This window comes from Vanellus vanellus (assembly GCF_965231255.1).
Source record: "Vanellus vanellus genome assembly, chromosome: 9".
In the NCBI taxonomy this organism is placed as follows: Eukaryota; Metazoa; Chordata; class Aves; order Charadriiformes; family Charadriidae; genus Vanellus; species Vanellus vanellus.
This window is the reverse complement of record NC_138914.1, coordinates 22,115,072-22,140,183: the sequence shown is the minus strand read 5'-3', so window position 1 is coordinate 22,140,183 and position 25,112 is coordinate 22,115,072. Positions and strand designations below refer to the sequence as shown.

The window sequence follows — 25,112 nt, the reverse complement described above, 5'->3', positions numbered from 1 at the left end:
CTTTATATATATATAACTATATATATAGAGATAGATATATACATATATATAATTAATTATGTATATACTTATATGTATATATCTCTATATATAGTCTCATAAATGTTTAAGTTCCTCTGTCCAACTGGTGCAAATCTACTGTGCAAGTTAAGCTTTGCAACTTCAAAAAAGTTATTTAAATTAATCTATACAATTGAGTCCATGCCACACAAGCATTTCAAAAAACTCACAGACCAGTGAATTGGATAAATAGCCTCAGAAAGAAGTCCTCTGCAGTTCCTGCTTAAGGAGGAAAAAAAAAAAAAAAAAAAAGGAAATAAAAAGAAACAAAAAGAGAGAAAGAAGGGCCAGAAGTGTACAGTACATTCATGCAGGAGGAATTTTTTTTTGTTTTTGTTTTTCTGAAAGGGAACAAGGGGGGGGTGGGTATGTAAATCAGCCATTCATTCTTTCCCCAAAACCATTGTGATCAACAATTCATTCACTTGTCTCAGAGTGAATAAGAGTTCAAACAGCTTTTCAGCCAGCAATGTTTTTAATATATATATTTATCTATTTCGGTTGCTGTGGGTTTTTTTATTTTATTTTATTTTAATTTATTTTTTTGCAGTGACCTTTTCAGCTAAAGTGATGTCTCCAGGCTATGTATTGGGCTTCCTGGACTAGAAGAGGTAGCTGATTTACTTGTATCAGTTGTAAGATTTATTCCACTGTCGATAGCACTGTTGTTCTTGTTCAGCGAAGACGGTGGACTCGAGTTTTTCTTGAGAGCAGGGTCTTCTTCTAGGTCTGTGTCATCAATGAGCGGGATGTGGGGCTGGGAATCTTCTATCCTAAATTCAGGATGAGTCATAAAGTTGTGAATAGAGGTTCTAGATTCTGGTTTTTCTAAACCTTCATAGAGAGAGCTACGGAATGCCTTCACGACGCGGATCTGGGGGGAGAAAAGGAAAGAGGCGTCAGAGGTAGCACCTTCAAAGGGCAACACTGTGTTAGAGAATACTTTGTGAAAAATGTAGCATATGGTTAGGGCAGTGCAGGCAGCTGAAGTCCATAGTCTCTGGATGTTATATGCATAAACGAGTGGCTCAGTTATGTGCATTTTGAATATCTGTATCAACTGCAATATTAAAATAAATCAAGTTTAAAGCCATCAAAGAACTGATGGGAAGTACTGGTTAAAGAAAGCGAACATCCACTCGTGTGGTACATCCCTAGTAAAAGACAAGCCATGTTAATTGTAATGCAAATGTAAAACCATGCATGTTGATAGTTTTGCAGTGAGTAAGTAGGAAGGCTTTTTTAATTAAAAAAGTCTCTTTTGTATTGTTAAAAAACCATTACACATAACATATCACACTTCACAAACAGAAAAGCACAGAACACAGACACAGTTGGATGGGTACGTATGAGACACACACAGGAGCCAAGTGTAAAAACTATAAGTAATATCAATGTTTTAAAGCAAAATCTAAATGAATGCAGCCAAGAGCACAAAAAGCCAAGCAGACAAAGTACTAAGCGTAATCATGCTACCACGGGGGGGGGTTGAGGGGGGGTGGGGGCGGAATCACAGTTACCACATGAACAGAGATAACTTGCACACAACAACTACACTTGGAAGCCTGGATAATGTGAACATAGTATTGTTGAACCAACTTTTATTTTTCCTTCATGCATATGTGAGGTAAACACTCGAGTATAGACCCACTGTTCTAGCCATTTAACTTTTTAATATATATAAAACATGTAATAAAATAATGTATTGATTGTTGGGTTGAATTGAATTACATGGTTAAACAGCAAGCTCTTTCATTTTCCGTGTCTCAGTTGTAAAACTGTAAAGTTAAATGCTGAAAGCGACACAATTTATGCCATATATGCAGTTTTAAACTAGGTCAGCTGACTTATGCTGGGGTCAATCTAATGTCATTAACCACCTGACAGTAAAAACACAGGTGAAAATAAACTACAAGACTCAGCCATTAGACTGTCAGGAACAGTGCAAATTGCTTTCCCAGTAGGAAATGAGAGGAAGAGAGTGAGGAGCATTGCAGAGTGGGGACACTAAGTCCTCGGTGGGTGGGCAAAGGGAGGAATGCTGTCTATATCCCAGTGACCTACCAGTTCTGAAAAGAAGTGAAGGGTTGTGCTGCTTTACTGGTGAAAAAAACATAACTTTCTGGAAGGGTGTGGAGGGGCAGAGAGGAAAAAACAGAATGGCAAAACGTGATCTGTTGGCAAATGTTTTATGACTAAGTATGAGTTCTATCCTTCTACTTCCATGTAGTCCATGAGCGAATTTTTAGCATTTCTCAGAGGGGAGACCAAAACACAGGCAGAGGCAGGAAAGGTGCAAGCAGGCATTGTGAAAGCTTCTCCACACACGTTTGAAATGGTTTGGTGGTTGGTATGTGTATCTTTTTACATGTATAATATGCTGCACGTTATTGGTTGGCCCAGTACACCACTAATTTGTAAAGCCTTAATTCCTCTTTTAATTAGCAGACTGCATTTTAGTAATGGCATGGGGTCACAGTGTTACAGCTGTGGGATCTAGCTGATCCTGTGGTTGGAGTTGTCCAAGTTGTACAGAATTTCAGCACATTTGAGAAAAAGGCTGACTTGTATTTTCATCTCTTTGACCTTTGTCATTGTTTATGTTGTCTAAATTTGGATTTTCATCATCTTTCAAAAACCCTAATAACAGAAGTAAGTTATGCCATCTTCAGATACATGGCCTCTGGTCAGTCAAAATACTCTCCCTTCTCTGTATACGTACATTTGGTAACAGCAGGGCACAGTAGAAAAAGTGGTTCATGTTACTACTTATGCTTAGAATAAGAGGATTGGAATGGTACAGAATGGCTTGTCCACATCTTGGAATATGAGAAGATACTACAATCATATAGTGTACCTAACGCCTCCTTGACAGAGCACTTGGAATCATAAACCAGGGTTTTACAAGAGCCGAATCTCTCGTTGTCCTGTGCTATGTGATGGTTCTGTATAGCGAACAAATAGACTGGGGTAAGAAATTCATTTGCATTACTAAAGATAGGATTTGAACTCATGGAGAAGAGGTGACATATTAATGCCCTCATTATCGATGCCTTTCTGTCTTGTATTTTAAAGTGCAAGGAATTAGTCTAAACAATGAAAAAAGAATATATTTTCTCAAGGCAATCTTGCTACATTGTCCTATTTTAAATCAGGAAAATTTTTCTAACGTGCTTACTTTATAGTATGGGCTGATACAGTGACATTTTCTGCAAAGCTATCTATTATTTCTGCTATCTAAATAAAAATAAGTCATCTCATTTCTGTTTGCTATATCTTACTAAAAAAATAATTTCATTCTCTTGAATACAGCCACTTCTTATTGCATAGATTAAGTTCTATTTGCCAGCTGGATTCTTTTTAATAAAGTAAATTTTTACTAAAATAAAAAGGTTTGCAATTTGATATTATACTTGAACAGATGCAGCAGAATCCAATGAAAGTAAAGCTTTTCTTCACATTGTACAATATGTATTTATGCCTCTACGGGTTAGCAAGGGAGGAACTGATTTCAATTTATAAGGCTCCAAGTTCCATAGTAGGGAAAGCATCTATATTGCATTTAATACCAAAGTTTGGCATCTAATTTGCATTTAATACCAAGCTTTTAGTCAATCTAACTAGCTGACTAACATCTTACACAGCTGAGGGAAAACTATAGATTTAGGTTGTATTTGAAAGCCAGTTACGAAAACCTCCCTGCTATGACCTGGATTTTGTACTCTGCAGTGACTGCTTGAACTAATGATCCATTGAAAGAACACACTACACTACCATCTTTTGCTTAGATGTGTTTACACAACAATCTGAAGATATAATTTCAGAATGTACAATCAGCCAGCAGCTGTATCACTTTGTGTGAAGGTCTGTGGCAAAGTTTTGGCATGGACTGCAGGAACATTTACGTGTTACTAGAATAGCTTCTAATTGTTGTTAGTGATTTTTGCTGGAAATATTAGCTTAGAACTAATTCAGATCTGCTGATACCTAAAGTAGTTAATCTTCTGAACACAATGATAATGTAAAGGCTGAACTTGGGCAAATCCCTAAAGCTGAGAATACATAAAGTTAGATTTCTAATAAGTTTTCTTCACTAAGGAGCCATAGAAAACTACCTTCTTTTCTTAAAATTTCTCTACAGTTTCAGAAATGTATATATGTTTTCCATTAATTTTTCACTTAAGGAGAAACTCCACCCCCAACTTTAAATTTTGTGTATTTAGCTTGGCTAAATAAAAAATTAAAAAAAAAATTTTTTTGAGTGTCACTCGTCATTCAGTGACACAATTTCTGCATTACAATATAATTCAAAATCTTGTTCATAGTCTGTCCCCCAATGCATCAAATTATTGCTTACAGGAACATAACTTGCTTCCTCCATTACATTAGTGGAAACACAGGTGGAGTGTTTGTTGGCTACAAATGGTGGCATTTTAATTTATGTATAATAGTACTTCCGTATTTAAGCTAAGAACTGAAAAAATATTTACCCAGAGTTACATGGCCCAACAGCAACAAATTCTTTTAATACATGCTTATGTTCAAGATTTGAACTAATATCTGGTGTAAAAATATTTAGGGGCTCTGCTGAAACAAAGCCCACACTACTTTCTTGAAGATAAAATAAAGCAGATGAACCACATTTTATAATGTTATTATGGTTGTATAGCATGTAAAAGCAGGGACATACCCATGATGGATAGAACCTAGAAAGTGTTGGTTTATAATGAACTATGTAGAGTTCATGTAATGATATTTCTTTATGATACTGACAATGCCAAGGGAAGACAAACAGTGTGATACAGCTCCCTTTTCTCACAGTAATGGAGACAACAGAAAAAAATGAACTGCTTTTAAACAAAAGACTGTGGGGACAACACTTCAGGACATTTTTGACATTGCTCTAAGTTTCCACTTCTTTCTTCTCTGTAGCTGTAATAGAAAAAGCTCTTCAGTTTCATCCCACCTTGAAAGTTAGATTTATTATACTGCATCAGGCAAGAAAAATAAAAAGAAATAGAATTTTAGATACTACAATTTTTTCCCATCAGAAGAAAAAGATGAAGTTCAGAATCTCACTCCTAAGTACAACAATCTAGGCAAAATACACAAGGCCTGATAAGCATCAACAGATGTTTTATGGTTGGTAGTGTGTGGGCTTATACTCGAATGTTTACCTGGCTTCATATAAGCCAAGTATCTTGAGTTTGGTTCACATTCATTTCAGGCTCAAGGTTAAAGACTCACAACCTCTTTTTATTTCACTCTCTCCTGCTGAACCCTTTTGTCCAATGTTCTCTAGCCCTCTGGGAAAACAAACACATTTAATATTCAGACAGTAGAGAGTAGGGCACTGCAAAAGCAAATAAATTCAATACTGAAAGATCAGTAAGGTGATTAGTATAAAATTATAAACAAGAGGTCAATTTTGCAAAGAGATGCCAACTCTTATGTGTAACTGATACTATTCTATATCAAGACTGTAGCTATACAAAGGTAAATGAGTTTGGTCAAGTACTATTGCGTATATAAAGCTTTGAAATAGAAGGCATATGTTCACTGTATTTGTTTTTGTTTATTTTTTAATCCTCACAGTTTTAGGTCAGTAAAATCAGATTAGGTATCGACAGGAGGAGATGCTATATGTATTGTAGTCACCTGTAAATGTTGTGGCTAGTGTGTTCTGGATTGTATGATGCAGAAGTTGAGCAAATTCAAAGATAAAATTAAAAAAACCAACCCAACAATAAGTTTTAGAAAAATTATAATTTCTAGGTTTCTGCTTTAATGAGTGAAACGGATGCATAACATCATCTGTGCTACTCTCTTTCTACATAAATATACAGTAAATCCTGTAACTGCTGCTGAAAAGTCAAACCACATGTAGCAAGAAGAAAATAGAATACCTACATATTCTGTGAAATCGTCAGGCCTGATTCTCATTTCATAAAAGGTTCACATGGCTATTATTCCACTGAATTTAGAGCATGAGATCAGAACCATTTGTAGGTCCTTCCATTTTCCATAGCATATCTCCTGTATTATAGGATTGTTGCAAAGTTATGGAATTCGACATTTTTGTACCAGATTTGGCAAAGTTTAAATATATTCTACAACTCTTTTAAAGAATGTATTTCTGTGGTAGGGATCTAAAACTTTTTGCCGTGCCATATTTCCAGTTGATGACTTGGTTTTATATTTAGACTTTTAACCTAGTTAGTTTCCCTACAGGGAAGATATACAGAAGTTGACTTTGATCTTACATATAAATCAGATTAGGTATTTTACGCATCCCAGCAGGATTGTGAAATTTTGGTTCTAACCAGTGGAAACTTCTAAGCTTAGTATGGTATCTCTATCAGGTGATGGTTTAACAATGTTCCGAAATGGTGCAACTTTTATAAACATAACTTTAGATATGGACTTCGATAAAAGTCATGTTCTGCTTGTTCCATTTCCTCCTGTGATAGTTATACCATGTTGCCACAGAAAGCAACAGACTTTTCACTAAGGCTAGTACGCCCACTTGGTCTAGGATCTGAATATATATCAATATTGGACAGTAATCTTTGCCTTAACATTTCTTAAAATAGAATATTTTTTAAAGGAATTTGATGCCATTTTTCTTCATGAGAAAATTTGATCCAAACTTAAGATTTTATCTTAAGTTTTAGTTGTAAAGTCAGTCCAGCTGAATGATGATTACATTTATAGGAAACTAAATATGTAAGAACATGGAAAAGCAAAAGCTGCTGGAACAGTGAATAATTTTTCTTGATACAAAAAAAATCTGATTTTCATACACAACAGAGTGCAAATGGCTAAACTAAGCTCTCTCTTTGAAATTATCTATTAGTAAATGGACTATAATATGCCATAGCATTAAGCTTGCTGAATGTCTTTTGTTAATTTGCCACAATTTGCAGACGCTTATGCCCTTGTGCCACTCCAAAGCAAATGTTGCTTCTACCCATAAACGACAGTTTTGTGGCAAGCCTGATAAATTTCCATGCAAATCAGCCCCACTTTTGAAGATCGTAGCACCCTCCGAAAAGTGAACCAGAGCAAAAATACAGCCTTAAGGGTGCTATGCTCTTCTTTTGCTTGAAAACACTTTAAAAACCAACCAACCAACAAAAAACCCAAAAACCTTCAGAAAGCTGTATGATGGAAAAATACTTCTGAGAATATTATGTGATTGTTTGCTATTTGGTAATATTTTAATTGGCTACTATAAAAACTGGAGTCATCACTGTGTATTTTTTCCTGTGTCATCCTTACAAGTGGCTTGTTTGAGGCCACTGTTGCTAGAGTTGATATAATAAAAAGTTGTAAGTGATTCCATAAAATATTAACTTCTAAAAATCTCAGACAAAAATTACAGACCTCAAAAGAACAAAGAAAAAGGAACTTGCAAATACAGAAACTACAGCATATTCATGATCTGGGAGGTTGCCTTTTGGTGGGGTTTGGTTTTGTTTGTTTGTTGTTCCCCCAAGTTTCCTATACTTAACAATATTTTTTAATTATAACCTTTTTTAAAGAAAGGATTTTTTTTGTTAATGGACCTACAGTTGCTGGCTGCTTCCACTTAGGAACAGTATTAACTATATATAAGAATGGGAAGAAGGAGGAGGAGCAAGTACAAAAGGCATATTCAATGTGCATCTTTCTTGGAAAATTTGAAACCATGTTCTTTTGAAAGAATTACCCACCGATAATATAAACAAATCTGAGAACCAGATACAAACTGATTAGGGTAAAGGATAAATTGTTTACTTTGTGTACAGTTAGATCTACTCGTCCTCTACCTAATTAACCAATGTAGTAGCAAAGGCTCTAAGCACATACTTAATTTTAAGCACAAGCTAACATTTTGTGTTACTATTTCTGAGCTTCAAAAGTAAAAAAGATGCTCCACTGCCCTACTGGATCTGATTTTGTTTTCCCAAAATAAAATGTAGAAAGAAATGCATATAAAATAGATATCTACCAATGCTGGTAAGGGACAGCCTGCTATCTAAAACCACTTTTACCTCTGTAGTGTAACAGCTTTCCAATGATAGAAGGTTGTGTGCATATATGTGCGCATGTGTGTTCATGCACAGGATACAATAAAACCTGAAAACTTGGCCAAGACCACGTTACATACAGAGCCTTATTTTTCCCATGTTTTCATTTTCTGTAGCTTAAATGTGTGCATATTAAATATGTGTGCATATTTAGTTTGCATTTAAATTTTTTTTTCTATTTTTATGAGAATATGTAAAGTCCCAGGTTTCAATTTGCAGAAATTTTCACTATGTTTATTTAAAGCTGTATCATTTTTCAAAAGAGGTAAGAAAGTCATAATGTGTACCTCATTGTTAGCAATTAATGCTGACATCCAGAAATGTGTAACTTCTTACTGGCAAAAATACCATGACAGCTAAAAAAATACCAGCATAACTAGGGAAACTTTAGTAACGTCGTAAATATTCCTGTGTATAAATTGCTTTTAATTAACGTAGTCCACAACCCTATGAAATATTTGAATGTGCCATATTTCTGAATAGCTGAAAATTTCAGGTAATAACTTGCTAATCTGTCTCACAAACTACTATAGAAGTGGCTGCATTTGACAGGCAGATTTCTTTTTAAGGGTGCACTAACCTTTGAATCAAACATTTATCTGCCCCCAAATACTAGAAAAAGTACATTTTTTAAAAAAATTCCAAAACACTATTATAAATCTGCTGAAGAAATAACACAGATTGGTGAGGTGTCACAATGAACTATATATTGAAAAGCTATACAATTAGTAAAGAACTGCATAAATACTCTGTTAAATTAAACTTACGTATTCTTACTGATAGAGCACCATGTGATGCTTGTATTTTTTATCAAGTATTGATATCTGAACTTCTGCATTTTCGGCACCCAAAATGACACCCGAAATATCCTGATTGTTGCAACATGCTGAGCACCATTTTGCTGAAAATGAATCTTCCTGACAGTATCTCATATTGGGCCCTTTCAAGTATTAGACCCTTTTGTCTTTGCTCTACCCTTAACGTTTTCCCTTGATACTCCCCATAATATATCTTCATGTGGAATATTTTTAAGATTCCTGAAAAGAGGGAAAGGCTTCAAAATCAGAGGTACAATTATCCCATTATTCCCTCCCACCACATAGGAAGAAGGTAATAATTTAGGGTTTAATTCATTCTGAGCAGCTAAGAAGAAAGAAGTCAGTCCTGTCCCACCACATACATTTTAAGCAAGGAGCTGAAAAGTAGACCTAGGTGTGCCTTTTGCAACTGAAGTTTTCTCAGAAAATGCCAATTCAATGCCAAAAACATACTTCATTTCTATGAAATTTGGATTAGGAAAGGTTTTCCAGGCTCTGGGAAACGAACAACCAACTGCAAGTAACCAATTTAAAAATAAAAGCAAAATTTTTTTGCTTTGCTTTTTCACTGTCGCTCATTAGGTCTGTGTCATTGTATTAATATATCAAAATATTCCCTAAGGGTTATAATTTGAAGCACACACTGGTTTGATACTAAACAGACCTTATATTGCAGTAATAAAATACTAACAGTGCAGAATAATAACGACTTTAAAAAGCCCAAACTCTAATTGTCCTCTGCTATGGAGATATATATCTCTGGTTAGCTTAAGAAAGCAATCATATGTTTTTTATTTTACTGAAGAAATATGGTCATAACTGATGAGCTCCATAGACCTGTTTTATTTTTCCAAATAAACAGCGACACCAAAGACTGTAGCAGATTATGCTTCCTCTTGTTAATTAACTGCAGCCCATAGCCTAGTAAGGCCTTTGTCAAGACACAAGACTATTCAATTCTTAGCTGCTTTGCTCCAATGGAGAGAAGAGAGGGAAGATAAATTGTCTATTTTAATTTTATTAGATCTATCCTTTCCGACTGCTGGCTACAGGATGTTATCGAAACATTTACGGCAGCAGAATGAGTTGCTCTCCGTTTTCTGCTCAAATGTAGATATGTTATGGGAAATTGTTCCCTGGATGAAAGGCTGGTTTGTGTGTGGTGGTGTGTGTCCTGCTCAGTGTAGAAATGAGGGAAGTTGGGCTCTGAGTTCTCGGAAGCAGGTTACAGTGCCCGTGGCACAGCAGTGGCACGCAGCTCAGTGTCTTTGCTTCTCTGCCCTGAAATGGTTGGTCCTGCTAGAGTAAAAGTTAGCAGGCCAAACTTCCACCGAGAAAGGGCAGGAAAAGATCAAAAATTTCTTCAGGGAGCAACTGCCAAAGTTGGAACCTTAATGGCTCTTTGGGTTCTTAGCAAAAGCAAAGTTTCTCCTCTGACTTTTAATTCCAACAAAACTTCTAACGCGTGTCTAAAATTTTATGCTTCGTGTTCAAATACTGAGGGGGTTTGCACTCAGGCCGAATGGAAAGGTCAAGCTTCGATGTTTTTCTCCAGGAATTCTGGTATTCTATTTCCTTCTTTTGTCTGCCTTGTGTCTGTCTGCCTTCCCTCTCTCTCTTGGCCAGCCGGACAAGACTGGCTTCTTGTCTGTTTGGCCAACCTGTCACTAAAACTTGCATAAGGAATATACTGCATTATTTTGTAAAGTAAGTTACAGGCTTGTAAACTGAGTTCCATAAATGTAAACATTCTTTTAACACTGGCTATGCTGAAAACCAAAATAGCTATTTACAGTCCCAAATAAATAACAATATAAAACCAAAGTTAGATCTGTAAGAGTCCTCCTGAGCAACTGGAATTTTACTGTTATTGAAGCAGCCCTTTCTTATTAGCCGCTTCAAAGTTTTTATTCACTTCACTACCTCTTCACTAGATGCTTTGTTTGCATGTGAAGGAAAGCTGTGTCAGGATTTCAGTGTTTAGAAACCCGCTTCTTCTAACAAAGAAATTTGTCACCACGTTTATTTTGTTGTCCTTTAATTTGCCTAGCTCTCTCATTCCTTAATGCTTGCCTCCCAGTGAATTTAGAGATAACACATCTATCCTTTCACCATTCTTGTAAACCTTAATCCCTTAGCCCCGTATCATAAAAGAGATTCTCTATTTCATTGTTCCTTCCTGTACTTGTGCTACATCTTTCTTGGACATGAGTGACCTATATTACACACAGTCTTCCAGATGGAATGATCTTGTATCTGACAAGCTGTATTGCTTAAGATAAGATGTTTGTAGAATCATTTAAAGTGCATATTTTATAAGCAGTACAAAATGTATCCAATGAGATTGAGAAAACATCACACAGAAGCCTCAAATAAAATCAAAATTTCCCTACACCGGGTAAAAAAATGACTAGAAATTCTTGTCCTAACAGTAAGTTAACAAAGCTTGCGATGAATCGTGGAGAGTATCTACTGTACACAAAGTAGTCGTTGTTTTGTGTCTCTGGGTATGTGTAAACTAATAAAGATAACAGGACAAAATGGGAAAGGGCAAAGTAGCTTAGTCTCAAATGACTGCTACTTAAGTTGGCATCTCTGTAGGTCTGATGCATTAAGAATACACACTCACGCCCAGCCGCAGCAGCAGATGTGCTGGTAGGAGAGGAAAGAGCATTGGATAACGATACGTGACTAGGGCTAGAAATATTGGTTACATCCTGGGTCTGGCTTGTGACGGAGGACTGTCTCCTTAGAGCCCCCTGAAAGGAAGTGCCACTCTTGAAAGTATTGACTACTTCGATCTGTAATGGAGGAAAGAATGAGACAAGTTGCTTAAAGTATGGATACAGTTGCATAACTGACAGGAATAATAATGAAAAACAATAAATCAACCGTGCACACAGTTTTACTTCAATTGTAATAAATACTTTTAAGTGTTTAACGTTTTTAGATATGAAATGATCCAAATTTTCTGCCTGGATAAAATGAAACCGCTCCATAGGAGGCAGTGGAGCTGCATCAGTTTAAACAACTAGAAGATTTGAAATAACAATTTTTAAAATTGAAAACATTTTATTTATATGTAAATAAAGTAAATGAACCTGGAATACTTGATATAACTGATCTCTGCTTTTTTTCCTACTGAGAATAAAATTACTTTTTTATTACTCTCTAAGTGTTCTTCCAGAGGGAGGAAAATTCAATCACTTCATTGGAATTGGGGGGGGGGCATGGGGATGACACCCAACCAAACCAAAAACACCTTTAAAACATTGAAACTACAATGCCATTTTGTCTACAAAAACAGGGCTATCAATATCACAGTATCACAGTATGCTAGGGATTGGAAGGGACCTCAAAAGATCATCTAGTCCAATCCCCCAATATACTAGCTTGACAAAATAGAAAGCGTTCCAATATTTTATCTGACTTTTTCTATAATGAAAGTTTATATAAATTAAGCATAGTGATAATGAATATTGGTCTCTTATAACTACAGATTTAAAAAGATTAATATTTTATCTTTGTACGGCACACTTAAAATCACACAGAAAATGATGTGGAACTGGATTGACTGTTACAGCAATTGACATTTCAATTTTCTACTTATTATTTGCATATGTCTGTTGTATACACTGTTTGATATATCCATCCTGATACATTCCTGAGTGCTTTATTCATCACCACAGAAGGTGAGTTAAAAAAAAAGAGCTGAGTATTTCAAGGCATTCTTTGTCATCAGTATAACCCAATAAAAAGCAGGCTGTGTGCACAAAGGTAAAGCCAGGAATTGGCAGTAAATAATATCAAGGAGTAAATAAATATATGCTACAAATCCCTACCCAGCAAAATGTCCTCTTTGTTACATTAGTACAATCACAACATGACAAAGCAGCAGTAGTAGTATCAAATAGAAGAATTTCAACCAACTACTTATTTGAAGTAACACACTGTTACCATATTTGTATCTTGCAACCCATATTTCTGAAGATACGCAGCCTAGAAAGTAGTTGGGAGAAGGTAAAGTGGTATATTTATGAATTAAAACAGCACAGATCTTGGTGCAAGCCCTCCTAAATTTTCCAAGTTGAAAGCACTATAATAATAATTGGCTAACATTTTCTGCTGTGGTCAGTCTTGGGAATAAAAAAAAAATCATATGGCTTCATCTTTAATAGTATGGATCTATTCCCTCCCATAATCTTATTTTTGGTCATCATTGTTTATTTTCCTGCATGTTTTTATGGGAATAATCATATCATAGCCAGCTGTAAAAGGGATCAAAGGTTACTGCTGTAAAATTTTCACACTGAGCTTTTACTATACAAACATGAAACAGCTGATTTGTTCACTGACCCACTGTTTGACAGTCCTGTTTACAACATCCATTTAAATATGCACACTAATAGATGTACAGCATTAAGCAGTCATCACAACATTTTACAGCTCTGCTCTCAGTGTTTTCTGCAGCAGACTTATTTTGAATTACATGTCCAACACAAACATCACAGAAAAAAAAAAATGAGGTGAGTTAGCATATGGAATAGGGGTACAAGTGAATCATTAGCTAAGGTTCACATTGGCATCTAGAAAAAAACATACGGCTCAAACCATTGGTTATATATGAAGGCATACTAAATACTCACCTGAAATGTTCACTGTACAAAAGTAGAATTAAATACAGATCTTGGGTTTTCATGATCTAACACAGGTGACAGAGCACTCTTCAAAAGAGACCATTGAAAAAAAGGATTTGAAAGACTCTTACTGAGAGCATGAAGTGCCTATCACCACAGAAGACACATGATAAATCTTAAGCCAAAAGGCATCTCTAGATGTACAAACGTCTTCCTAACAAACTGAAAGGAAAGACCTTGGTATAAGAGTGAGAAGATAAGGGAAGATCTGTATTTAATAGTTTCTCCAGGGAACAAGAATTACGGGCGTGTAATTTACTCATTCTCCTGAAGAAAGTAACGACAGATCTTCATGAATATAATTCATAGGGGGGAGGATGACAACCTTTTCAGAATCTTATAATCTGAACATACAGGGCTGTGTTCTGCCTGAAGCCAAGAAAGAAGAGAAGAAATTGGCCCAAAAGTTTATCTTCCAAAACCAGAAAAGAATAAAGAAAAGAGAGTTCATAGAAAAAATTAAATTAATAATGCATTTAACATTAAGATGTGATTTTTTTAATGACGAATGCATTTGTTTAGAACAATTCAAGTTGCTAAAAAGGAGAAAGTAAATGATAAGACATACCACGAAAAGTTTGAAAAATTTACAACAAAACATAGGATGCAATCGTGTTTTGATTATAGGCCTTCAGGTAGAGGAAAAAAATACTGTCCTACATTTGAAGCTCATTTGTAAGGTTGGAATTTTTCACCTCTCTTTTTTTTGTATTTTCTACACTCTAGAAGATCCATATTTTTGAGGTACATACAGCTAATAACAATATCAGTGATTAGTAGTTAAACGAAAAAAGAAAAAAGGATCTTGTAGTAGCAGAATAGTCCTGGCAGAACATTTTTCTGATGTTTAACAGGGAACAGATTTTCAGCAAGCATTTTTGTGGTCATAAATGAGACCCAGGTCTCATTCACCTTATCTCCAAAGAGGATATTATTTTAAAAACAAACAAATAAACAAAAAAGACAAAAAGCCTTTTCTGCATAAAATAAAACAGCCATAAAATGAGGTGCTAGCTTTTTATCTAACTTGAAACCCACTTGCCAGGAGTGACTTTCATTGCTATAGGGTTTGCACTGGTTTGAGAGAAAAGTCTGAATGAAGAGAGGAAGGGAAAGAAAATGCAGTACAGCACCTCTATGTATTTTTTAGTATCTAATGAGGAATCATCTCTTTTCAGTAACAGTTAACATGGCAGCTGTATATTTTTCAGTTTTTGCTTTTAATTCTCAAAACATTTCTAGACAGTTATTTCCGACCTTAAGCAGATAAAGCAAATTGAATTATAGGATGAATGAAGCAGAAGAGGAAAGAATCAGGCCCAGCGTTCTAAAAATCTAACATGTAGCTTGAAAAGCTTCAAACCTCTGCATTTCACAATTTTTCCATATTAAAAATGTGAGGTAACTAGAGAAACTTTTCAATATACAATTAAAAAAGATGCAATGACTTTCAGTTGTTACTCAGATTACACAGTTTTGCCTGAAGGTGAACTTGCTGAACTTTCCAAAGGCTATTAGATCTGCCAAGATGGTATGATCAGTCTTCTCTCAACTCTTTTATTCCCTCAGAATGAAGGATTCCTGAGAACTGCAACAAAGCCTTGGAAAAAAAATGCTGAAAACTAGCAGAAGTTGAAAAGCCCTGTTTTTTATGCAATTTGAGACCACCTTTATATCTTTCTGAAACTTGCGTAACTAGGATGAGTCATTTGTGAAACTTCATACATTAGTGGTCTTCTGAGAGAGCTATCCCATAAGGAAACACTTCCATTCAGGGAAGGAGAACATACATCCATCCAGAGAAGCCCTACAGTATATTTATAAGACAACGAAATATCTAAATGAACAAAAGGAGACAAAAAAAAGAAAATCAGAAGCAGATAGCCAGTCTCTTTGACTTGGTTATGTGCATTTTTCGTACACCTTTAAAGTAAATTCATGTATGTCTTCATCGAAATATGTTTCAGTATGAAGAATCAACAGTGGAAATCCTTTCTCTGGTGTCTACATTTGAAACCTCTGTTTTGAGAGAGGGCGCAAAAAAGAAAAAAAAGTCTTTAAAAATGTCTTTAGTACTGCAAAGTTTTTGTCAGTTTGGATGAGTTTTTAATGGGAGCATTACAAGGGAGATCTGTCAGTTATCTGAAAAAAACCCACTATCGCAGATTCTTTGTAACTGTTTTAGGACTGAAGGCTTTTGTTGAGTGCTGTGACTGTCTGTCCAATAATGACTGAATAGAAAATAAGCTAAAATAATCTAATATACAGCACAAGCGTATGATAGTGCAAACTGGTCTTGTTAGAATTTGAACGATCAATCTAGTCGTAAGAGAGTCTAGAGTTTATTCCTAATCTTACTGTCATCCTCTTATATATATAAAGTGAGGGGATGCTCTACCTTCTTCTTCCGTATCTCCAGAAGTGCATTAGACATCAGAGGATTCTTGCAAATCCTCCAGCTCCCCAAGGATGCTACAGACATCCTGATCTTCTTCCATCAACTCTTCTTTAGCTGGCTTCCTGAGAAATGTAGTACAAGCGTATGAATTCATTGGGATGGGCCACAACACATAGCGCATCAAAATGCACTCAACTCAAGGTCCATCCAACAATGGATCTAACTTGACCTGCTTGTAAGTTCATTACTCTCCAGTAGACACCTTGGAACTCTTTTTGAATCTGTTGGCCCATTTCCTTTTTTCATTATCATTCCACAAATGTGAAATGGATGTAAAAATCAAAGTCACTGAATAAACAAAATGAGAAAAAAAAATCACAAGAGGCCTCTTGGCAGGAGAGAAACAATACATCCTACCGAAGATACTTCTACAACTAAGAGCAGAAAGGAAACTAAGATGGATGTTAGCAGAGAAATATAATTAACGTTCATTTTGTTTTAAGTAGTATAAAAGCATAATAATTTATCTGTGAATTAAATGGACAAAGATATGCAGAAGAACTAAAAGCTACCTCTCAGACTAGAAAAAGAACTGAAAGGATGTAATTTGCTTTTTTGTGCTTGTAGCTGTTTACACTCACCACAACCAGAAAGACATCCTGACAGAAATGCCAACAGACAACACTCCTCCTATAGCCATCAGGAAGAAAAGAATGCACATTTAGAGTTCATCTCTTCATAAAGATCATGATTTCCTGGGCACCTGTTTGTCACCTTTATACTGTTGCAATTTGAATTTTCTCTAATGATGAGTGCTCCTGACTCAACAGAGTCAAGACCCACAACCCCAAAGCTGAAGATCCGTATTTAATTACTTACCACAGAACCTTGGGAATTCACCCAAACCCAATTTCCACCCTCTTCCTTTTTTGCTCTGTGGATGCACTAGAGAGACCTAACTATCCTAGTTTCAGTTAACTGCTTTCCCGCATTTTTATCAAAAATGCAGGGCTGCACTTTTTTCTCCAGAAAAAAAAATGTATTAATTTGTAGATGGAAATAGGGAGAAAGGACTGTTTATCTTGAATGAAGACAAAAATCAAAATCTTTCGAGAGAAAAATGTTCTTTAAAAGAGTCTTTAAAGAAAAAAATATTTTTCTTGATTATTCACCTCTTTTTCTTGTGAGCATCATGTAAAACATTCACATCTGATATGGCAAGTACCTATCTGTCTTTCATGCTGCTCTCTTCTGCAAGCTGGCACAAATACTTGATCTTAGAAAGATCAAGTAGAGAGCACTAGAATGCTATAAAACATGCTACTTCACTGCAATGAAAAAGGCGAAATAGTTCAAACAATTTTTTTGTCAATACAGGAAAAATTTTACTAGATAACCTAATCTGTACTATATTTAGCACCATGATTCAGTGCAAATATTTAGTATATTAAAAAATGCCATGGATTGTTCTATTTAGCAAAAGTTTAGGCTTTTTAAAAATAAAAAGGTAGATATTTCTACAAAGTCATCCATAGTAGCCAACACATACATTTCAATATTTAATGGTACTTTATAGTTTACACTCAACAATTAAAATGATTCTGTTATTGCAGAAGTGGCAGCAACAATATATTTTTGACAAAATAAAACAGTATGCTATAGAAAGCCTTCATAACATTTTGCTAGCCATTGTCACAGGCAGCATCTTCCAAGTAGCACTATTTTATGAGCCGTTATCACTGAAGTAGAAAGAGAACGTCCATTCACAGTAGTCTCAAAAAAAAGTATTCCTATTTTTGCATCTTACCATTTCATAATCTTTTCGCTTTTTCTCTTCTGCTATACACCCTCTCCCCCTTTGTTCAGTTCACCTATTTTACTATTTCATGTGTTCCTCCTTTGAAATGCAATGAACAAGTACCATCATTCACATACGCAAACTCTCTGTGGCTTTCCTTATAACATTATCTTGCCTCGATCAAAGATTAAGAATTTTTTTTTCTAGACCATGTGGGCGTTTATTTTTAGCATACCTGGGTTTGGATTCTGTTGAGCCCTCTGAACCAGAGAATTTGTCCACGTCGAAGTTCTCTCTCTGCATGATCAATTTCTTCAACATCCTCATTGAGTTCTTCTTCAGGGACCTCCTCCTTCTCAGTGAGCCTCCCTGCCTCCTTTAAAAACTTTAGCCTACTTGTTGGGATGGTTGCAATTACCTAAAATTACAAAAAAATACTGAAAACATAAACCTCATTCAATAACAACAGTATAATAATCTGCTAATTACAAAAGAACGCTGATATTTTAATGAGATCTATAAACCTTTTGAAAAACTAAGATAAGTATATTCATAATAGTACTTTACTCCATTTTAGTCCAAAAGTACTTAGTTTACTCTGTAAACAATCAGCATTACTTGCATCATCAAATCACATTGGGAATAGACAGCTATGGAGCAAGTTTAAGGCTGGAAAAAATGTTGTCCTTTCTCAAAAAACCAAAAGAGGATCTAAGTATTTAAATGTAATGATTTAAAAAAAACTTAGCAAGACTGATACTTCTGCAATGAGAGTTTGGGTATTTCTAATGACTGGTAACAATCTAATGTACGTTAATGTCAGCTGAAAATTAGTTGCATCTCATGCTTATAACTCTTACTACACTATGTTGGTTCATGTGTTCAGCTTCCCTTTGTTTTGGCAAGTTGAAATGCTTTTCTCAGCCTTTATCGAAAATGAGGTTTCTGAAAGGTGTGAGTTTGACTATCTCCCTGTTTGACTTTGTACAGGGCTATCTCTTACTCTGTGTCCTTATTACTAATAAATGCTGATAAACTCAGCCCCTCTTCTTATTATGTTTGTCCACCAAAGTCGTCCTTGGAAGTAATTAATACAGGAGATGATTAATAATCTTAAAAATTTTCAAATACTGTAGTTACAAAATATTATAACACAATTATTTTAAGTACTTTTCAGTGTTACCCTCTTGGGGTCACTTTCTCTTTGTTCTGATTTTTTTTGCCAGCTTGAATAAAAATATGAGCAGACGGATATTTAAACAAGATATTACCTGGAACATATTGAACACTTAAAAAGAAAATCTCCTATAAAGTTAACTATTAGACATATTTAGTAACAAAGTTTTGCAATTTTCTTTCTTTCTTTGTCTGTCTTTCAGCAGTGAGCAATCACATCTCTGAAGCCCAAATGTGTGAAAGATGGAGATAGAATCAGACAGTTGCAGGAAAGTTGGTGAGGATATATCTTAAATTTTCAGAAAACTTGAATGGATATAGTGAAGAAACATGAAAAGGTACCAAATATTTTTAGGATGAAATTAAACTGGTTTGCTGAGGGTTTTCCTGAACTTCACGATCCACAACTCCACCTTTATTATATTATTTTTAAAAGAAATGTAAAAAAAAAACCAGTTTCTACACTACTACAGAACCTGTTTAAAATGCATTTTGGGGTTTGAAAAATATGATGTAAACTTGGAAAATTAAAGAATTGGTGTGACGTGAGCAAAGACAGAACAGGAGAAAAAAAGAAAGGGTAAGCGCTAGTCATTTAAATACTTACTGAAACTGCTTCAGCTTCCCAGCTTTCAAACCACTATAACGCCAGCACTCTTACAGAAAGAAGCTACTTGAGATTGTTTGGTATCTGATGAAACTGATGGTGAAGAAGTACTTGCACGACAGTACCCAGAGAAACAAGTGTATTTGGTAGTGATTCTGTGTGATAGAAGACACCTCTCCTTCATGACCTCTTTGAGCCAGGCTGATAGATTCTGCTCTAATTCTTTTCTTAGGATGTTTACATGTCTTTTTGTTTCTTAATTTGTTTTCCATGTCTGCAGACATGTGCCCAGTTCCGGTAATGGCAGACTCAACAGACTGGATGTAGATTAAGGAACTAAATATTATTCCCAGGAAAACTACCATGGTTTTCAAAAGTGATCAATAATTCTGGGAATGTAACACGAAATATTTTAAGAAAGACCTGGTTTTCAGACGTGATGAGGGTCACCTTTTAGAAAACTCTCCCTCAAAGCATCTCAGATTGGCTTCCTAGAAATATCACCTTAAATCACTTTTAAAAGTGCCAACTTTAACATCTAAACTTGAAAATCTTGAATGGTTTTAGTGGTTCACAAAAACAGCAGGTTCAGGAGACTGTGATAAAAGAACAGGATAATAAATTTGTTTTGTGCTGAATTAGAATTAGTCATAGCAGGAGAAAAAAGGCTGAGAAGAAAGAGAAGCACCTCTTCTAAAGGAAAAGAAGTCTCTTACTGTAGAGCTCCATAAAGAGAAGACTTCCCACAGACTGTATATCATGTAAATATGTAAATAATGCATTTTCTTGGTTTGTGTTTTTCTTTTCTGGTCACTAAATACTGACCATAAGAAAGATTTTTTTTCCTCTGTATTTGCTTTATGTGAAATTGCAGTCTTTCAGTGATAAAATAGTTATGGTATTCCAATACCAGCTTTAATTTAATGGCTGAACTTTTGCAATAAGGCTTGGGCGACTATTCCCATCTTTAAATTGAAGACAGATATTATTCTTAGTTTTCAATGGTTATATAATAACCATGTATAACAAAATTTAGAAGCCAAATAGTACATTGACCAAAGGCTGTGGGAAATCTTTCACAGCTGAATGATCTCATAAAACTGTTAGGATTTTTCTCCCTGCTTTTCTTTCCCCCTCCCAAAGTTGGTATTTTCCCATCAGTTGAAAACAAATCTTTTCTTTCCAAGAATTATCAAACTGATTTTAGGTTTTTTCCCTGCAAGGCCTTAAATCAAATCCAGTCGTTAGGTATTAACTACATTAGAACAATCTAATAGTGGTGTTTTTCAGCAACATATGCATTACAAGCTCTCATGACTCGGAGCTTATTTCTTCAAAAAAAAATCTGAGGCCCAACTGTCCACAAAGATATTTTTTTCCATAAGAGGACAAATAATCAGTTTTGAAAGCTAGCATCTATTCATTACAATTCCATCAGAACCATTTCAGTATTCAGTTGCAGTCGGCAATTCCTTGCCTGTTTCTTCATAGTGGCAAACTAGTTGATCTATATCTACCGTTACATGTGAGAGGCAAAATGTAACTTCACATTTTTCTTTTTTTTTTTTTTACTGTATCAGGTGGCATCAACTTAGATAACAACTTATTCAAAGATGAAAAAAATTAACATTATTATTAACTTTGCAATATGCATTTGTACATAAAAGAATAGCAGCAAAATTTTAAAACATGAATTAAATCGCACTTTTCTGCAACTATTATAGGAAAATAACCTTTTTCTTTCATCCTCTCTTCCATCCTTCCCACACAGAGGTAGGTGGATGGAGGATCACTGCGGGTGTATATCAAATGCACTGGACTTAGTCCTATGCCTGTAACAAGGCTACCATGGATTGATAGAACGGCAGTTTCAGCAAGGCAATGAGTAGGTTGACACAGAACCGGAACAACTTCGCACTTTCAAAAAATTTGCCATGGCTGAACATACACATGCTACATTGGGTTCTCTATTGCAGGGAAGGTTACAGTGCGTTTGCCCTTACTATACTTTTTTTGTGACTAGAGGACTAGGTTATGAATAAAATGTCTTTCACAAAAAAGCCTAACTGAAGAAGACCTCAGTGATAGCACGCCCTGTTTAGGGAAAGAAATGATACGAAAATTAACAAAAATCAAAAGGAACACTGGGATAAATTATCCTTACTGCTATATCTATTCTTGAGAGCACCCTGTATTTAAATGTGTGCTAAATATGGCATTGTGAGAGATCAAGGAAACAACAATATAATAGGATTATGAACAATATCAAATCTGTGATTGGTTTAGAAAAACAAAAGAAAGAAATCTGCATATTCCTGAATGCTTACCTGACCCCATACAAGTTCTCCTAATCCAATAAATACACACCACATCCACTGGTCAAGCTGCAGGGGAGAACAGCTAAATGGTTTTCCTCCAAACTGGACAATTACTATCTGCAAAGAAAAGCAGAGAAGAAAGGGGTAAATATTTTCTGGGTAAAAAAAAACAGAACAAAACACTTCCCCAAAAAACCCCAAACCTCACAAAAAAACCCCAACAACTTTAAGTCATATTTTACTTGAAATTTTACTTTGTCTTTCTACATATTACAGCTCTGCTGGTTTGATTCCAAGATATTTTACCAGTAGAATAGTCAAACATATTATTAACAATCTATTGTTTAGTGGACTGAATCTAAAGAGCACCCAAAATCAAAATACTATCTTGTATTCCAAATACGTCATTTGACACTCTTAGGTGGCGCTAAGTCAAGCTGCCAGAAGCACATTTTTGGAAGCCATCCAGCAAAAGCTGCAGGATCTCGGTCACTAAAAATCAAACCAAACAAACGTATGCTCCCTGAATTAAAGTTCAGAAAAAGCCATATCCGTTCAGACTAAGGCTTCCTTAGCCTCCTAGCTAACAGTCATATATGAATGTCCAGGAAGAAAGAGACCAGGACTGTCCCCATGTACCCTCACAGCTTCTGGGTATTCACAGCTGGGGATATGTTGATGTAATTTATTTTGGAATGTCCATTGCATGAGAGATTTTTCCTACTAATTAACATTTTATTGTACACTTATAGACGTGTTATCCTGGACAGACTGATTATTTACCAAAATCCAGTCCTGTTGGAGAAATATAGGGTGGGAAAAGCACACACCTTGCAGAAGGATAACCAACACACAAAGAATGTGAACGAGTTTCTAAGCCTGGTTAGAGTGAGAAAGTTTTGCTAACTGAAAATCAGCTATTATTGATACTTTTTGTATCAAACCAGGGATCTGAAAACACAAGCCAGAGATTTAAAACTGTCAAAGGCTGCAAAACAGAAGTTCCAAGTAATTTGTCCAGTCTAAGATACAAAATGACACTAATACATAAAGTGGTTGCTTTCCTGTGTGAGTAAATGAACACATACTATGAGCACAAACTCATTCCACATGAAGTTGCAAATACACAGGAAGAAGGAAGGGGACAGAAAATGGAAGGCAGTGGATAGTAAGTGGGGAAAATGATTGGAGAGAGTAAGGATAAAGGAGGACAAAAAACCACAAAAATTGTGAATATGATCCTAAAATTATAAGAAAGAAATTACAACTCCACATTGAGAAATTTCTAAATGCTATATGGTAGGTATAGCATATTTTAATCCTTTTTCCTGCACTGTGAAAATTGTTTATTTATTCTGAAAGCAGAGAAAGGAATTAAAAAAATAAAAGAAAGCTATTGCTTGTCTGAGGATAGGAATAATGACTACCCTTTTACTTCTCAAGCTGTTGTACCTCTCACAGAAGCACTTTCTGATCCTTATCGAGGATGCATTGTAATAGTCTCCCTATTTTTTACTTTGAAAATATGGCCACTGATGATGGCTTTTTTCTTTTTGGAAGGGTTCAGGAGGAAAAGTACACTAACTAGTAGTTAATGGAAATATTGCACTCAAAATATCAAATTCAATTAGTCTGTACTTCACAGAAAGCGTAGTAAATACATATGGAACTAAGAAATTTTTAAATGTGAAATAAAAACACTTCTGTAATCTCCCATATCTATGTAATCCAAGCTCCTGGAGACAATCATCTTCTCTTTAGAATAAAATGCTTGACTCACACCCCCAGCTATTAAAACACACAGCCAAAATAATAAATACTTTTCTGACATTGCTTCAGCAAGCAACATTATGCAAAGCTATATTTCCACAATGTAATAAACAAAGTGGAAAATTAATAGATTAACCTTCTGCTGTCCCAAGAAAAATTACCTGATTTTTGACATAGAACTGGAACTTCTTTTCACTTCCAAAAATTTGCCATGGCTGAACGTACACATGCTACATTCGGTACTCTATTGCAGGGAAAGTTACAGTGCATTTGCCCTTACTTAAAAGCAAGCAAATGCCACTCTTATGCTACAATGTCCTTTTTGATTTACTGTCAGAGTGCAAACCTAGCGTTTTGAACTGTGCACTTAAGTATTTCAGCTGCTAGGAAAGCTGGGAAGAGTGAGTAAAATCAGCAGCTGATTCAGAAATGTGGCTACCAGCTAGATGACACTTTTCCTTCAGCCAGACAACAGAGTACAGTAATGCCTGGAACTAAGAAAACGTCCTCAAACATTGTCCTTGATTAAAAAAAAAAAGAAAAAAAAAAGAGATGATTGTGAATTGGTCAGGCCTCTCCTAAAGGCATTTCGGTTCATAGTAGTTAAAACCAAGTTTTTGAACTAGCCGTTAAAGACCATCACTATCACCAGTCACTGGTGTCCTTTCTCCCATACTTAGTTTATCGGGTGGCTCCCCTTTCCCATTTCAAACCACTGTAGCCCAGATTCAAATAGATCCTCCTTACTCCTTCCATGAGAAAGGTCCTAATACTGATAGCTTCCAGGATGCCATTGCAGAATTGAGTAATAATGTGAAAATAAAAATAGCTCAAAACTCTAAGCAATTGTGAGGGCTGCAGTAGACTTCTAAAAAGTAATGTCAAATGGTATCAAGTACAGGACAGATGCCAGCAAATGGATGGATACAGGAGCAGAAGGAGGAATCGGAGTTCTTGCAGAAGAAAAATTACAACTGTTTGGGAAAAGTGTGTATTTTTGCAATTATGTTCACATATGACTGGGACAGCAAACTCACAAGACGGACATGAAGAATTACTACTAAGAACATTGAGTAGCATTCAGCAGTGGCATTTAACCTGAGAAGAAATCAGCATTAGCTATTTGAAGGCCAATCTGCCTATTCATGGAGTAGTAAATTAATGTAAAATGTTTAGTTACTATTGTTTGGTATACTATTAAATAATTTCTTCAAAAAACCCCAGTTACAATATCAAGAAATCGTGATGGCTGTTATTATTGTACATCTTCAGATTAATTTAAGATTTGACCTAGTTTTAATTATCAAAATTTATGCTGTATTAGTATGGCTACATAACATTTTCCATTATTGACACTTGTATTGATTGAGAAAATACATGAAACCAGGTGGTATACTA

The 25,112-nt window shown here is 35.4% G+C and overlaps 1 protein-coding gene across 4 annotated transcripts in view; it reads right to left on the bottom strand.

The window, feature by feature from the left end:
- Positions 1-538: 538 nt before the first annotated feature.
- Positions 539-25,112, bottom strand: part of ATP2B2 (ATPase plasma membrane Ca2+ transporting 2) — a gene marked incomplete at its 5' end in the record, with an annotated part of 188,145 nt that continues 163,571 nt past the window's right edge. For 3 of the 4 annotated variants that reach the window (XM_082487810.1, XM_082487812.1, XM_082487811.1), the window contains 3 exons: positions 539-934; positions 18,079-18,261; positions 21,954-22,061. In XM_082487810.1, the coding sequence (XP_082343936.1) occupies positions 623-934; positions 18,079-18,261; positions 21,954-22,061 (603 nt within the window). In that variant the 3' untranslated portion in view covers positions 539-622. Of the gene's footprint in view, positions 935-11,664; positions 11,752-18,078; positions 18,262-21,953; positions 22,062-25,112 lie in introns of all 4 variants that reach the window. The other variant, XM_082487809.1, reaches the window with a different exon arrangement.